Source organism: Cupressus sempervirens, chromosome 1 (assembly GCF_028749045.1).
Source record: "Cupressus sempervirens isolate cs-2001-9-10 chromosome 1, ASM2874904v1, whole genome shotgun sequence".
NCBI lineage: Eukaryota > Viridiplantae > Streptophyta > Pinopsida > Cupressales > Cupressaceae > Cupressus > Cupressus sempervirens.
In genome coordinates this window covers 709593692-709612199 of record NC_143118.1, presented here as the reverse complement: position 1 = coordinate 709612199, position 18508 = coordinate 709593692, and the positions used below count along the sequence as shown (strand labels likewise).

The following is an 18508-nucleotide window of genomic DNA, read 5'->3' as shown; positions in this document are numbered from 1 at the left end:
TTATTTTATTATGTAATGTTGTTCCTAGATGGATGTGCAACATGTAAAAATTCCCATGGAATATTCTTGATTAGTTGTATTGTAACATTGTGAAAATATTTCATGTAATTATTTAATATTGGGGAAAAGAATTAAATGCCCAATATTAAATGTGCGGTCAATGGGTTAGGTAGCACATGGTTTTAGCACATGGTTTATGTAATACCACTTATCGGTTTTGTGGGACTTGCTACTATATAAGTAGCCACAAGGGTAGTTGTTGTAGAGAGAGTGTTGCAAGGAGAAGACAAAAGGCAAGAGTCGAGCGGGACAAGGCTTGACAGGTTAGCCAAGGGAGCATTTGTGAAGGTTGGAAGCATGGCATGGGATGTGTGGATTCATGCTTATTCACATAGCTTGCTCAGTTGTGGCTATGGCCATGAAGGCTTCCATGGTTGTATGGAAAAGGTATTTTTTGCTGAATAATACATGATGATGGATGCTTTTGGAGGCTGGGTTTTTCCCTCAATGAGGATTTCCTAGAGTATATCTTGTGTCACATTTTCTGGGTATGTTGTCTATTTTCTTGCATGTGGATTTTAATTCCGTGTTTATTTCAGATCTATTATGGGTTATGTGCAAACAGTTATATTCTTTGTTGCCAAGTTTCCTTACAAGTGGTATCAACATTGCTTTTGGTGCAACGGCAAATGGGCCCTACAGAAACTCCCCGAAAAAAATGGGTTTTATAGTCTTCTAGAAATGGGTACCAATATATTTAAAGTTGGGTACCTAATTTTTAAAACATGCTTTGGGCGGGTGCCTGAACTATAACAGGTACTTGATTTGTTAAAATCGAGTAGCTATTTCTGAAAAGATCTCATTCTTCAAAACTGACTTTTGCAAAATTACGACCCAAGTTTGTGCTATTACCTAAAAATAAAGTATTATTTAACATGGAATAAATTTTAAATATTTATTTAAATTATTGAATAAATGAGGATAGCATGTTTAAGAGAAATAAAAGTCAACACATTTATATTAATTCTAAATTAATAAAAGGTCCAATGAGATGAGATTAATTATTCAAATGGAGGAAATATAGAAGATAAATATAAATAAATGATAGTATTGCATTAAATGGGTGTTCAACTTTCATTAAATTGGAGTGCTTCCAATTTAAGATGGTACATGTAGCCACCACTATAGAGAAAGTATGGACTCGAATCAAACTCTCGGTAAAGTAGAGCACAAGACATCAAATTATCTTATTACGATCAAGGAGACCAATAGTCACCCAATTCCCAAATAGATTATGCCCTTTATAGCTCCAAGATTATAATAAAAAAGAAATCAAAATATGAAAAGAAGCATAGAGGGAAAGGGGGTAATTATCTTGCCAAGTAGAGTGCTCACCTTACTATGGATCACTTGAAAGAGTTGTCACAAAAGATGGCATTGAAAGAGTCAAATAGGGTGATAACCCATTAACCAACCTATTAGAAGGCACTCCCAATGATCAACATTCTTTTTATTAACATGGTAAAGTCTAGTAAGATTGTGTTACCCATGTATGGGACTTTAGAAAATTGTTATGTATGCCCCGTAGATGACATTGAGCATATGTGCATGCAAAGGAGAGAGAGTGTGTCAAGGATGGTAACTTCCGACAAATAATCCATGCTTTAGCATTGTGCCTAATCCATACAGAGAAAAGATATGTGAAAGGGAGAGATGAAGTAATAATGCCAAGATTTGAGGATAACCTAGTAAGCATATCAAGCCCACAAAGAAAAAGTTCCCTAAGAACAACTCAAAATCCATATTCACTAATCCATGAGAAAGATTTTAGAGTGTGCAAGGATAGGTCAAATTGTCTAGCAAGTGTGTGTATGATGCTAGTCAACCAAATCCAAGACATATGAAAAGAAGGGGAATATGTATGCCCTCCCATAAGATGAATTCTTTTTATAGTGTTTTTATCTCAAAATTTTAAGGAAGTGATGAAGAAATATAAAGAAATCTCAGTATAGAAATAATATCCACAAGAAACACCCAGTTCAAACCAAAGAGCTCACAAACCTACGAGGTCATGGGAGGGTAGGGAGAAATGAGACAATGTATAAAAAGTGAAAAATTAAATCCTTGAATAGGATAACACAATATTACGAGTCTCCCAGGTAAGTGATCTATCTACCATGAAAACATACTTTCTAATAATATAAGATTGGATGTTACATGACAAGCAAATAATATTGAACTAAAGGAAATAGTGAATCCTTGAAATAATGAAAAATATGGATGATGTTTGCTTGTCCCCCAAGTTTAGGGAGAAGTGAAAAGAGGACCTGCTAGACTACTCACAAAGCAGAATATGTATGACAATGAGACCCTAAGACAGAAATTGACAATGTTACATGGTGCGAAGAAACATAATAGGGACCAAAATATTATTTAAATAGATGCAGATTAACATAGATATCATTATAAGGAGATACATGAATAACCTTATTATCAACAATTTTTGCAATCTTAAACTACAAAGCTTGACGATCATTAGTAGAGGTTTTGACTATGTTTCTTCCAAAATTTTGAAAGATCAAATATTACTTTGACATCACTATTTAGTCAAAAGAAAATATCATTATGTCCAATTTGCAGCTATAAAAAATGTAACAGTATTCAAAACCTCAAGCATATATATATATATATATATATATATATATATATATATATGTCTGTGTGTGTGTGTATATGTATATATGTATATATGTATGTATATATGTATATATATATGTATATATATATATGTATGTATATATGTATATGTATATGTATATATATATATATGTATATATATATATATATATGTATATATATATATATATATATATATATATGTATATATATATATGTATATGTATATATAGTGTTGGAAAACATTGGATGTTTTAAACCATCAAGACTGTAATTCATAATCAAATTTTAATTTTATTTAGTATTTTGATTTGAATTTGGAAAATTAAGCATTTCCATTCTGTAAACTGTTCAGAAAAAATTGACGATTCTCACAAATTTACAAATATAATATTGAAATTTTCTAGAAACAAAATTATATTCAAATCCTCAAGCCTATATAAGTCATAATTTCTGAGTTATTACAATTTTGATTACAAGGTTCGGTTTATATGAGCTTATAGAATTCTAATTCAGAAGTCTATTCTGCCTGAAGTCATTCAAATGACAAAAGAACATTGAATGGGATGTGTAGGCGGAGGGAGCATAATTTGCGTCGACAGATATCTCATGTAAAGCTTGTCAATGTCACAGGTTAAATTCAATGGCTAAACAGTAACCATATGGATCCACTGTCCATTTTTGTTTTGTGGTATTTGAAAATATGCCCTATTTCGTTGAATGCTTAAAATGTTTGGAATTTTTCCACACGAGATGATCAATCACGACTCTTGGGGGGATAGGAATGAAAAGATTCAAGTTTGTACAAAACCAGTCGATTAGAGGAGATGTACTTCGTCGGTCGATTACTTTTGGTGGTAATGAATGAACGAATCAAATTTGGCTTTCCTAAACTGGATTCATTAATCTTATATTTCATTAATGGATGGCGATGCTAATATTCCGATAATCCAACTCACACTTCATACAAAAAGCGAGCCGAGCTTAAATTTGAATACACAACAAAAACAACGAATGTAGTTCTTATGATATTTTTATTGTTGTATCACCTTGGAGTTGATGTTATCTAGTGAAGAAATTGAGAAAGTTTATTACAGAAAATCAGAAATGATTTTAGAACTTTTCTTTGAGTCTCGTAGCAAATAATGATGACGGTGTCATCCGGAAACAGTGGTCCCTAGATACTACCATGCTAACCATAGTTAACAGTGCAAGAATTAGTAACATCACCATGGAAACAGAAGAGAGAACAAAAGCCATTGTACGAGCAACGGGATGCTTCACATTCTCTGCATATCTCAGTGCGGCCACTGATGTTGTCGTGATTGGATATGCGCATGCCCACCATATCATTGATACTTTCTGTACAGTGTTCCGAAAGAAATCGATTCTCATTATCTGAAAGTTCAAAGGTGAAGAAAGTTTGTGTAATTAGTATTCTAATTCAATTAATCTGATGCAAAATTCAAATTTTATTTTTTTAATTGTGCTATCTGATCACAATACTCACCAAGGCGGAGCATAAGAAAAGTGAGAGGAAAAGTAGCATCTTGGAGAACGTATCAAATGTTCCCGATATTTCTTCCCACGCGAGGCTTGCCGAGCTTGGAGCTGCAACAAATAGAAAGAACACTGGGAATATCTTTCTGGAAACAGTGATGTCTGAGGAGAGTCTCTGGTAAAGTGTTATGAACATGACCGCATAATGAATGAATCCCACAGTAAAAAGGAACAGTGCAATTTCTCTCCAATCTACCTTTGCTGCGACTCGAGCCAGTGACCTCTTTCCTTTGGTGAACCGTTGACCGTAGATTTTGAGCTCTAAGATTGCGATGGGAGACATAAACATTAAATGATGGCGTATAAGATTATGCCTTCTAGGACTATTTGCTTCGTTGACGATGTTTGTCCAACTTCAGTCATATCCAATATTTAGAAATCACTCAAATTTGTACTTTGATGTCAAACATGATATGCTACAATTTACATGTCGAGTTCATTCATCGCTGTGCTATGTTACTATCTTTTTTTAAACTGTGAGTTCCTTTTAATTTTTCACTTTTATTTACATTTTTCAAAAATTTATTTTTCATTTGTCAGATTAATATTTTTAATATATTCATTAGATAAAGTGGGATAGAGTCTGAATCTTTTGACAAAAACTAACATCATTACTAGTGGATAGAAAGAGAAGCATTAACAAAAAGTGAGGTCCTTTAAAAACTAAACTATTAGACAAGTAGAAACGAACCAGTACTAATTAGCAACCAGCAACTAGCATGGGCCAAAAACTAATAGACACATGCTGGCATCAACCCTCAGCACAATATAAGGGCCACTACTTTTTCAACTCCTTGAGCATAACCTAGAAGGAGTGCTATGAAAAGGGTCTAGAAGAAGCCTAAGCGTTAGGACCAACCTCTTGCTTAGAAATCAGCTGAAGATCCTCATCTGAACTCAAACTAGATTGTTCAGAAAATTTGTAGATGGTAAGGTGTTAGCTATTATCATTAGTCAAAGATTTTTTGAAAAGTGTAAACCATGGTATGTAAGGATTAATAAGGATAAAATCACATGTTTTAAAAACTCATGTTCAATTTCATTACCATTATGATGTATTTTGATCTATACATGGTACCATGCATAGTAAAGAAATGTTGCAGGAATGTCCCAGATCAAAAGTTATTTCTATTGGCAGTTGCACTACCATTTCTCGATTTTTCTAATTTTACATCGAGTTTTGATGTGGTTTTTAGAACCTTCTAGTTTGGGAGAAGGTACTATTGGAGAGTTTTTCTCTAGGATCAGACTACATTCTAAACACATAGGGCACGTCTTTGAGTTTATACTCATTACTGAATGTAAGAGGATATCACTTTTATTATTAATATTTCCTTTTTCCTATTGTGTTCATTTTGGTCTTGGATTGTGCCCTCATCATATTACCATGGTAAAGTCTAGCAAGATTGTGCTACCCATGTATAGGACTTAAGAAAATTGTTATGTATGGCCCATAGATGATATTGAGCATATTTGCATCCAAAGGAGAGAGAGACCCAATATCAAGGATGCTCTCTTCCAACAAATAATCCATGCTTTAGCATTATGCCTAATCCATAAAGGGAAAAGATATGTGAAAGGGATGGATGAAGTAGTAATGTAGAGATTTGACGATAACCTAGGAAGCATATCAATCCCACAAGGCTAAAGTACCCTTAGAACTACTCAAAATCCATATTTACTAATCTATGAAAAGGATTTGAGAGTGTGCAAGGATAGGTCAAATATTCTAGCAAGTGTGTGTATCATGCTAGTCAAGCAAATCCAAGACATATGAAAAGAAGGGGAATATGTATGTCCCTCTTAAGATGATTTTTCATTATTATTTCAACATATTAAGGAAGTGATGAAGAAATATAAAGAAATCTTAGAATAGAAATAATATCCACAAGAAACACCTAGCCCAAACCAAAGAGCTCACAACCCTATGAGGTCATAGAAGGGTAGGGTGAAATGAGACACTATATAAAAAGAAAAAAGGTAAATCCTTGAAAAGCATAACACAATATTATGAATCTCCAAGGTAAGTGATCTATCTATCATGAAAACCCACTTTCTAATAATATAAGAGTGGATGTTACATAACAAGCAAATAATATTGAACTAAAGGAAATAGTGAATCCTTGAAAGAATGAAAAATATGGATGGTGTTCACTTGTCCCCCAAGTGTAGGAAGAAGTGAAAAGAGGACCTACTATACTACTCACAAAGTAGACCATGTATGACAATGAGCCCCAATGATAGAGGCTCACAATGTTACATGGTGCAAAGAAACATAATAGGGACCGAAATATTATTTAAATAAATGCATATTAACAAAGGTATCATTATAAGGAGATATGTGAATAACCTGATTATCAACAATTTTTTGAATCTTAAAATGAAAAGCTTGACAATCATCAGTAGAGGTTTTGACTATGTTTCTTTCTACATTTTAAAAGGTCAAGCATTACTTTGGAGTCACTATTTAGTCAAAAGAAAATATCATTGTGTGCAATTTATAGCTATAAAAAATGTAATAGTATTAATGATCAGGGTTAGGTTTCTCAATTTTAATTAGTGTTAGGCCAAGGATTAGAATTATGATGAGAGTGAGATTTTATATCAAGGTTAATACTATGTTTATGGTTAGTGTGTAGTTTTATTAAAAAAGTTATGCTCATCAAATTATTGAAAATTTTGTTGTAAAATTTATCTAACTAAATAATGAAATGATAAATGGATAGGATGGTCTAGATAATTGGGAGCAGGGGATTTAAAATTACATTTGATTTCGAGGGAAACATTACTTATTGAAAAACACAAATAGAATTTAAGAGCTTGTCTACATTTAAATGTCATAATTACGGCTAAGGTTGTATTAAGGATAAATGGTTATGTATGACTATTTGGGGTTAGAGATTGAGTTAAAGATAGGATTAAAGAGTTGAGCTTACAATTAGAGTTACATGAATCTAGGATTTAGAGTTAAAATTATGGTTTTAAGGTAATGAAGCGCATTAAATACTTAGTTTTATGTTTATGCTTTAGATTAAATTATTGAACAATTATGGTTATGTTGAGCTTAAACTTAGGAATATAGTTCGTTTTACTTTTTTCTAATATGGTTTACAAAGTAATTTATAATCAATTACTATTTAGTTGAAATAAATCTAAAATATCAATGTAATTACATGTTTAAACAATCTAATTTACATCTATCCAATCATTCAACATTGTAATTTTCATTAAATACATCGAAACATCTAAAATAATAATTTTTAAGTGAACATCTACAAAAAAAAATTATGAACATATATCAAACTATTTAAATGAATAGATACAATAATTTAAAGATAAAACTATTAACAATGGAAACTTACAATTCTACATATTAAATGTGAAAATAAATAAATAAATTGACAAAATTACAAAGTATGAGACTAAAAACAATGAAATAAAATAGTAGAAAACAAAGAAAAATACTTGGTACACTAAAAAAAAGAGGGGGTCAGAAGAAATCTGAAATCGAGCTCTTGTTTCCATGCTAAAATCAGGCTCCCATTTTACACTCCAGTAAAAATGACTAGAAACTCCTCGCAAAAAATGGGTTTTATAGTCTTCTAGAAATGGGTACCAATATATTTAAAGTTGGGTACCTAATTTTTAAAACATGCTTCAGGCAGGTGCTTGAACTATAACAGGTACCTGATTTGTTAAAACCGAGTAGCTATTTCTGAAAAGATCTCATTCTTCAAAATTGACTTCTGCAAAATTACGACCCAAGTTTGTGCTATTACCTAAAAATAAAGTATTATTTAACATGGAATAAATTTTAAATATTTATTTAAATTATTGAATAAATGAGGATAGCATGTTTAAGAGAAATAAAAGTTAGCACATTTATATTAATTCTAAATTAATAAAAGGTCCAATGAGATGAGATTAATTATTCAAATGGAGGAAATATAGAAGATAAATATAAATAAATGATAGCATTGCATTAAATGGGTGTTAAACTTTCATTAAATTGGAGTGCTTCCAATTTAAGATGGTACATGTAGCCACCACTTTAGAGAAAGTATGGACTCGAATTAAACTCTCGGTAAAGTAGAGCACAAGACATCAGATTATCTTATTATGATCAAGGAGACCACTAGTCACCCAATTCCCAAATAGATTATGCCCTTTATAGCTCCAAGATCATAATAAAAAAGAAATCACAATATGAAAAGAAGCATAGAGGGAAAGGGGGTAATTATCTTGCCAAGTAGAGTGGTCACCTTACTATGGATCACTTGAAAGAGTTGTTACAAAAGATGGCATTGAAAGAGTCAAATAGGGTGATAACCAATTAACCAACCTATTAGAAGGCACTCCCAATGATCAACATTTTTTGTATTAACATGGTAAAGTCTAGTAAGATTGTGTTACCCATGTATGGGAATTTAGAAAATTGTTATGTATGACCCATAGATGAGATTGAGCATATGTGCATGCAAAGGAGAGAGAGTGTGTCAAGGATGGTATCTTCCAACAAATAATCCATGCTTTAGCATTGTGCCTAATGCATACAGAGAAAAGATATGTGAAAGGGAGAGATGAAGTAGTAATGCCAAGATTTGAGGATAACCTAGGAAGCATATCAAGCCCACAAAGAAAAAGTGCCCTGAGAACAACTCAAAATCCATATTCACTAATCCATGAGAAAGATTTTAGAGTGTACAAGGATAGGTCAAATTGTCTAGCAAGTGTGTGTGTGATGCTAGTCAACCAAATCCAAGACATATGAAAAGAAGGGGAATATGTATGCCCTCCCTTAAGATGAATTCTTTTTTTAGTGTTTTTATTTCAAAATTTTAAGGAAGTGATCTATCTACCATGAAAACCTACTTTCTAATAATATAAGATTGGATGTTACATGACAAGCAAATAACATTGAACTAAAGGAAATAGTGAATCGTTGAAATAATGAAAAATATGGATGATGTTTGCTTGTCCCCCATTTGTAGTGAGAAGTGAAAAGAGGACCTGCTATACTACTCACAAAGCAGAATATGTATGACAATGAGACCCTAAGACAAAAGTTGATAATGTTAAATTGTGTGAAGCAACATAATAGGGACCAAAATATTATTTAAATAAATGCAAATTAACATAGATATCATTATAAGGAGATACATGAATAACCTTATTATCAACAATTTTTCGAATCTTAAACTGCAAAGCTTGACGATCATTAGTAGAAGTTTTGACTATGTTTCTTTCGAAATTTTGAAAGATCAAATATTACTTTGACATCACTATTTAGTCAAAAGAAAATATCATTATGTCCAATTTGCAGCTATAAAAAATGTAACAGTATTAAAAACCTCAAGCATATAAATATATATGTGTGTGTGTGTGTGTGTGTGTGTGTATATGTATATATGTATATATGTATATATATATATATATATATATATGTGTATATATGTATATATGTATGTATGTATGTATATATGTATATATATATATATATATATGTATATATATATATATGTATATATATATGTATATATATATATATATATGTATATATATATGTATATATAGTGTTGGAAAACATACGATATTTTCAACCATCAAGACTGTAATTCGTAATCAAATTTTAATTTTATTTAGTATTTTGATTTGAATTTGGAAAATTAAGCATTTCCATTCTGGAAACTGTTTAGAAAAAATTGACGATTCTCACAAATTTACAAATTTAATATTGAAATTTTCTAGAAACAGAATTATATTCAAATCCTCAAGCCTATATAAGTCATAATTTCTGAGTTATTACAATTTTGATTACTAGGTTCGGTTTATATGAGCGTATAGAATTCTAATTCAGAAGTCTATTCTGCCTGAAGTCATTCAAATGACAAAAGAACATTGAATGGGATGCGTAGGCAGAGGGAGCATAATTTGCGTCAAGGGATATCTCATGTAAAGCTTGTCAATGTCACAGGTTAAATTCAATGGCTACACAGTAACCATATGGATCCACTGTCCATTTCTATTTTGTGGTATTTGAAAATATGCCCTATTTCGTTGAATGCTTAAAATGTTTGGAATTTGTCCACACGAGATGATCAATCACGACTCTTGGCGAGATAGGAAGTTGAACTATAGATTGTAGTTGCAATCTGAGAATGTGCTTGTATGCCATCCGTACGTAATGAAAAGATTCAAGTTTGGAGAAAACCAGTCGATTAGAGGAGAGGTACTTCGTCGATCGATTACTTTCGGCGGTAATGAGTGAACGAGTCAAATTTGGCTTTCCTAAACTGGATTCATTAATCTTATATTTCATTAATGGATGGCCATGCTAATATTTCGATAATCCAACTCACACTTCATACAGAAAGCGAGCCGAGCTTAAATTTGAATATGTTGATATTGTGAAGGCAACCAATCATCTTTGTTCCCTCCAATAATCGAGTCTCTTGGTTTCCAAAGGCTCTTCATTTGGAATATTATTGGAGCCCATTTATATGCTGCTCCTGCTCATTTTGTAAATAAATTTTTCTTATTAATTCAATACTTTGCAGTCTGGACATAGCCACTATTGTGGTGAACCAGGATAAATCCAGTGTTGTGTATTTCTTCTTATTGTGACATTTAATTTCTTTGTTTAAATCCTTTCAATTGGTATCAGAGCACAAGGTGTGCAGATTGGAAAATCAGTGTTGAATTATCTGGAAAGATGGAGGATTTGAAAATAGAGAAATTTACAGGCAGGAATTGCAGCCTATGGAAAGTGCAGATGCGTTCCTTGCTGGTTAAGCAAGACTTGGCTCTCGCAATCGAAGGAAAGTCTAAGAAACCATCTACAATGACTGATGAAGATTGGCAAAATATGGTTGACAAGGCTATGGCATCCATTTTCCTCTCACTACCGAAAAATGTCTTGTTCAATGTCTCAAATGAGACGTCAACGAAAGATGTTTGGGACAAACTTTAGAATATGTATCAAATGACGTCGGCTGCAAACAAAATCTTCATTATGAAGAAACTCTACAAACTGAAAATGAAGGAAGGGATTGCAATGTCAAATCATATAAATGATTTGAACACCCTATTATGTCAAGCGAGCTCGGTTGGTATGACTCAAGATTACGAATCCAAAGAAATTATCTTGTTATGTTCTTTACCTGACAGTTGGGATCCCGTAGTTACAGCTGTAAGTACTTCAAGTTCTACGAAGTCAAAGCTTGCCTATGATGAAGTTGTTGCCACTTTATTAAGTGAAGACATGAGAAGGAGTAACAAAGACTCCTCGTTCGGTGATGCTCTCACTATGGTCAGCACTGAGAGAAGAGGAAGAAGCCATCATAGAGGAAATAATAATTACAATCAGCGTAGATCAAAGTCACCCAATCATTCAAGGTCAAGAGGTAGGAATGGTGAATGCTGGTTTTGTGGTAAGCCTGGCCACACAAAGAGAAATTGTCGGGCTTACAAGAAAGCACAAGAAAATGTGAGAAACATGGAAGCAAATAAAGCCTATGAGAAAGATGAAAGTGCTTTAGTTCTTTCTACAAGTGACACAAAATCATATTCTTGGGTGGTAGATTTCGGAGCTTCTTTCCATGCTACTTTCAGTTAGTCAGCTCTTTGCCCAAGGATATTATCCATTCTTATATCCGGATACTTGGAAAGTTACCAAGGGTTTGAGAATAATTGCCAAGGGAAACAAAGTTGGCAATCTTTATCTCCTTGAGAAGCCTACTGAAATAGGGGCTGCTATGATAGTCATGGGCAGCGATGCAGCACTTTGGCATCAAAGATTAGGCCACATGAGCAAAAAGGGCCTTGAGATAATGCTCAAAAGGGATCAACTACTAGGTCTCCAATCAACAAACTTGCAATTTTGTGAACATTGTCTTTACGGAAAACAAAAGCGGGCCACTTTCTTGAAAGATGGACATGATCTCAAGGAGATACCATTGGAACTTGTACACTCAAATGTCTTTTGTTCGGCTGAGGTAAGCTCTTTAGGAGGTTCAAATTTTTTTGTTACATTCCTTGATGACTGTACTAGGAAAGTATGGATATATATGATGGCGAATAAATCTAAATTCTTTTCTAAATTTAAAGTTTTCAAAGCTTTTGTTGAAAACCAAAGGGGCCATAAGATCAAATGTTTAAAAACGGATAATGGAGGTGAGTTTTGTTCGCTGGAGTTCGACAATTATTGTGCAGATAATGGTATTCGTAGGGTGAAAGTTGTGCCCTACACCCCTCAAGAAAATGGGGCAGCGGAAAGACTCAATAGGACAATAATGGAGAAACCTCGGTGTATTCTTTCTAATGCAAGATTGGGAAAAGAATTCTGGGCTGAGGCATGTAATACAGCGGTATATCTCATTAATCGAAGTCCTTCTTCAAAGTTGAACTTTGGAATTCCAGAAGAGGAATGGCAAGGTAGAAGACTCTCTTATTCTCATCTTAAAGTTTTTGGTTGTCAGGCTTTTGCACATGTGCCCAAAGAAAAAATAAGCAAGCTGGACCCTAAATCTGAGCCTTGCATATTCGTTGGCTATGGAGAGGATCAGTTTGGCTTCAAGCTTTGGAGCTTAATTGATAAGAAGATTATGAGAAGCAGAGACGTTGTCTTCAATGAGAAAACCTTTCTAGCATTAAATTCTTAGGAAATGTCTGAAAAGAATTTGTGCCAATCGCTGCACAAAGGAATGTTGGATTGAATCCACAAACAGTTTCTAACACTATTTCATATAGTCCCACCTATGTACTATTTCCAAATTTTTCATCTTCTTCCACTCCTGGGAACACAAGACATGATGATAGTTCTACACAAGAGTTTTTTGATATCTCTTCTCATGATAGGAATTTGTCTCTCCATCACGATCAAGCTTGTGAAAGTTTTTCAAACCAAAGTACAAGGGATCCTCTTACTACAATGCGCTATCAGTCAAAGGACTATTAAACTCATCCACCAATGCAGGGTGGGAAAATAGAACCGCAGGACAACAATTTGGAGGATGAGAGTAATTCGCAGGCTGTGCCAATTGATATCCATGGCAATCCCGTCTATATACAGAGCACTCACAGTAAACGTATGTCACTATATCCATTTGAGCATGGTGGAAACTCAAGCCACAATCTTGGCAATACACGTGGGCAATTTCAGAGTGTAGGTCCAACTAATCCGCAGCCTGCACATAATCCGCAAGGGGCAAATGAAAACCAGGTTCAAACGCACGTAACAAAGGTGAATGTACAGGGTGCAAAACTCCATCCGCAATGTGTTAGAGCTATTTCACAGGGTCTACAAATTGATTTGCAGGACATTAATGTGCAGGGTAATCATGGTGGGAGCACAGACCAGCATCTTGGTAATTCACGGGAATAGCTTCATGCAGAGGAGATAGTTTCACGACAGTTTCATGGCAGTCAAAGACCCTTTCACCATGTAGGTAATATGGAAGGTAGAGGTAACATGTCTCCAAAACAACATAGTTTACAAACCGGTTTTGAGGCACCCAATACAAATATATCACATGGAGAAGGCACACTTCATAATAATATGTTCTCAAGCAGCAGAGAGGGCATTCAACATTTAAACCAGCGAACTAGTGTAACCGGTTCTCCATTTGAATTGGTTCAACCAGAGAACAGAGAACCCCAAATGAGCAGATCCACAAGAGAACAGAGAATGCCGGCTAAATTCTTTGATTATGAATTATTGTACGCTGAAGAAGCAGAGCCTTCAATTCTAGTTTCAGAATTTTCAGAACCGCCTACATTCAAAGCAGCTCTCAATGATGTCAATAGTGATAAATGGCAAACAACGATGCATGAAGAAATGGATTCCTTACTCAAGAATCGAACCTGGGATTTGGTCTCTCTTCCGCCTAATCGAACACCACTTAGGAACAAGTGGATATATCGTGTGTAAGATGAAGCGAAAGGCAATAAATGCTTCAAAGCCAGATTGGTGGTAAAGGGATTTGATCAAAAACAAGGGATAGATTTCAATGAAATCTTCTCACCAATTGTCAAAATGACAACTATCCGAACTGTTCTGGGATTAGCAGTTGCATGGGATCTTGAATTAGAACAACTTGACGTGAAAACCACTTTCCTACATGGTGATGTAGAAGAAGAACTATACATGGAGCAGCCACAAGGGTTCGTAAAGAAGAGACATGAACACCTTTATTGCAAATTAAATCGGAGCTTGTATGGCCTGAAACAAGCCCCAAGACAATGGTATGTAAAATTTGATCGCTTCATGGCTGAGCATAATTTCACAAGATGTGAATCAGACACATGTGTCTACTTCAAGAAACTTCCAAGTGGAGAGTTTTTCATCCTTCTTCTTTATGTCGATGACATGTTAGTAGCTAGCACAAACAAAAGAATCGTTAATGAGTTGAAGCAAAAATTGGCAAGCCAATTTGCAATGAAAGACTTAGGGGTGGCCAAGAAGATTCTTGGTATGACAATCACAAGGGATAGGAAAAAGAGGGAAATCACTTTGCCTCAAAAACAATACATTGACACAGTTGTTGACAGATTTGGCATGGCTAAATCAAAAGTAACTACTATTCCTCTTGCTGTTCACTTTCGATTAAGTTCTGAATTATGTCCTCAAACACAAGAAGAAAAAGAATTTATGGAGAAAATTCCATACAAATCAACCATTGGTAGTATTATGTATGCTATGGTTTCTACTCGCCCCGACATTGCTCATGCCATGGGAGTTGTGAGCAAGTTCATGAGCAATCCCGGAAAAGCTCATTGGGAAGCTGTCAAATGGATACTAAGGTATCTAAAAGGCACTTCAGATTATGTTTTATGTTTTGGCGGAAACAAAATTCAGCTACAAGGTTACACTGATTCTAATCTTGTTGGAGACTTGGATAAACGAAGGCCTACCACTGGTTACACCTTCACATTTGCTGGAGCTGCAATTAGCTGGGCATCACGGTTGCAACATTCCATTGCTCTTTCTTCAACTGAATTTGAATACTTAGCTCTTTCTGAGGGTGTAAGGGAAATGATTTGGCTTCAGCGGTTACTTGGTGACTTGAAAGTTCGTCAAAATGAATATAATCTATTTTGTGACAACCGTAGTGTGATCTTCATGGCACATAATCAGTCATCCCAACGTCGCTCCAAGCATGTTATTGCACATGCTCACTTTGTTCGTCATGCAGTCGAAGAGGGCAAGCTGAATGTTGTCAAGATTGACACCAAAATCAATCTGGCTGATATATTCACGAAGGTTGTTGCCAAAGAGAAGTTCGAATATGCTAGAACTTCCCTTGGGCTTGTGAAAAAAAGATAGATCATTTTTTGAGCAGGGTATTGGGTGATCAGTTGCAACATTGGTTGTCCTTCAGGTGGGAGTTTGTTGATATTGTGAAGGCCAACAATCATCTTTGTTCCCTCCAATAATCGAGTCTCTTGGTTTCCAAAGACTCTTCATTTGTAATATTATTGGAGCCCATTTATATGCAGCTCCTACTCATTTTGTAAATAACTTTTTCTTATTAATTCAATACTCTGCAGTCTGGACGTAGCCACTATTGTGGTGAACCAGGATAAATCCAGTGTTGTGTATTTCTTCTTATTGCGACATTTAATTTCTTTGTTTAAATCCTTTCAGAATACACAACAAAAACAACGAATGTAGTTTTTATGATATCTATATTGTTGTATCGCCTTGGAGTTGATGTTATCGAGTGAAGAAATTGAGAAAGTTTATTATAGAAAACCAGAAATGATTTTAGAACTTGCCATGGTGACAATTGTAGATCATAGTGTACAATGTATTTAAATAAGGACTAGCAAGAGCCTCGAGATCGTTTAGCTCGCAAGAGATCTTTTCTTTGAGTCTCATAGCAAATAATGATGACGGTGTCATCCGAAAATAGTGGTCCCTAGCTACTACCATGCTAACCATAGTTAACAGTGCAAGAATTAGTAACATCACCATGGAAACAGAACAGAGAACAAAAGCCATTGTACGAGCAATGGGATGCTTCACATTCTCTGCATATCTCAGTGCGGCCACTGATGTTGTCGTGATTGGATATGCACATGCCCACCATATCATTAATACTTTCTATACAGTGTTCCGGAAGAAATCGATTCTCATTATCTGAAAGTTCAAAGGTGAAGAAAGTTTGTGTAATTAGTATTCTAATTCAATTAATCTGATGCAAAATTCAAATTTTATTTTTTTAATTGTGCTATCTGATCACAATACTCACCAAAGCAGAGCATAAGAAAAGTGAGAGGAAAAGCAGCATCTTGGAGAACGTATCGAACGTTCCCGATATTTCTTCCCACGCGAGGCTTGCCAAGCTTGGAGCTGCAACAAATAGAAAGAACACTGGGAATATCTTTCTGGAAACAGTGATGTCCGAGGAGAGTCTCTGGTAAAGTGTTATGAACACGACCGCATAATGAATAAATCCCACAGTAAAAAGGAACAGTGCAATTTCTCTCCAATCTACCTTTGCTGCGACCCGGGCAAAGACAAAATTTCTGATTATAGACAAATGAGTGGATGGGTTTGCGACTCGAGCCAGCGACCTCTTTCCTTTGGTGAACCGTTGACCGTAGATTTTGAGCTCTAAGATTGCGATGGGAGCCATAAACATATAGTAGACCAAAGGATGGACTTTGTCAAAGGAAGCGGACGGCTTAAACATCATACATTAAGTTTCATTCCAAAACTAAAAGTGTTAAATAGTCAAAATTGATTTTTTTTTTCCAACTTAATTTTCTCCTTAATGTGTGATGTTTAAGAGTAGCCGAAAGAAGAAGGAAGTCCCAACCTTAATACCATTCCTGCAATCCACGGTACAAAGAAATAGTTCACTCTTACACGATCGTAATACTCAATGCGAACAGTCTCAAAATGAAACACGCATTTTAGCATGTAAGCTCCCGATATCATGAGAAATCCTAATAAAGCAAGCAACCATAGCATAAATGTGAAGTGACTTGGGATCTTGAAAGGAAAATGAATAAAAGACGAGGTGTTCTCGTCTAGAGTTTTCCAAAGAACCGTTTGACTGCAGAGGCCGAGGCATATGTGAAAGTGCCCAGAATGAATTTCTTATCAAAAACGGTAATTTACCCTGTGCTTTCGAATCCATTCGCTCCTGCTTGACATTTTTGCCCCCAAGATAAATAGTTAAAACTAGCATTATTTATTTAGTTGAGCTTTATTTATAACATAAAATGGATTTTTTTGCAGAAAAGCTTACCTGTTGGATGGATAAACAACGTTCGTAGATGTATAAGTTATCTAATGACTGAACATCTTTTCCACTAAATTTATTTCTAGGCGACGTAGGCCAGCTCAGGGAGGATTGTCTTTCCGGTAATGGAAGACTCTGCAAGGCCGAGTGAGATTTATCTTAAATGAACCATTGATCTTCACAGGCCTTATTTGTACTACCTGATAAGTTTTGCCCGTTGTAATCCCCCGAATAACATACGGAAGAGACTCGCTCGATTGCAGGCTGCAAAGCACGAAATTCAGTACCTCCTTAAGCCATTGATCGTTCTAAGGGTATTGAAATCATCTTCTCATTTTGAATATCATTGGGAATTACGCTGCAGTGAAGAGGATTCTGGTAGTCCATCTTCTAAAACTTTGAAGATGGGAATCCTTGGAGCATCCAATTGCTTTTATTGACAAAGCCAAGTTGAAATAAAAGGCAATTTAATTTTGTGCTCCTATACCATAAATGACGTGCAATACCAGTTGTGCAGACTCCAGTTTCCAAATTTCCAAATTGATGTTTCCTAAGTATACTACAATATATAAAATTATTTTGCTTCCCGTAGAAAATATCTCCTAATGCAGCTAATTTGTGTTCTTAAATTATGCTGCTAGCTGTATAGCAAACGTTTAGCAAAGCCTAATTGATTTCTTAGATACGTGTTCTATTCTAACGACTCGTCTAAATGAATGCTTGACAATTAATCAAACCTTATAAAGAACACCATTTACGAATCGCCGTTTTCCATTGCTTTCACTCTGACAATAGGCAAGAATTTAGATTTGTAATTTCGATGATAGACAAAACAACCAAGACAAAATCGAAGTCAAAGAATATTATGATTTTTTTGCTTGGAATCTCAAGCTGACAGGTAAATGGATGCGACTTACAGAAATCGATAAAAAGATATATTTGACCATTGACTAACATGAGTGTTCTGTTCAGGCACAACTCTTGCAACTTGCCAAGAAGTGTGTGCCATCAAGCGTCTAGGG

General features: G+C 34.8%; 1 protein-coding gene and 1 pseudogene across 1 annotated transcript; both read right to left on the bottom strand.

The window, feature by feature from the left end:
• Positions 1-3789: 3789 nt before the first annotated feature.
• LOC149579931 (S-type anion channel SLAH4 pseudogene) lies at positions 3790-4519 on the bottom strand (annotated as a pseudogene).
• Positions 4520-16466: 11947 nt separating this feature from the next.
• Positions 16467-18261, bottom strand: LOC149579930 (guard cell S-type anion channel SLAC1-like). The gene is made up of 6 exons (XM_089802749.1): positions 18245-18261; positions 17687-17750; positions 17493-17621; positions 17291-17387; positions 17066-17187; positions 16467-16922 (listed from the first exon to the last, which is right to left on the bottom strand). The coding sequence occupies exons 1-6, from the start codon at positions 18259-18261 to the stop codon at positions 16467-16469; spliced, it is 885 nt and encodes a 294-aa protein (XP_089658875.1).
• Between the last annotated feature and the right edge of the window lie 247 nt (positions 18262-18508).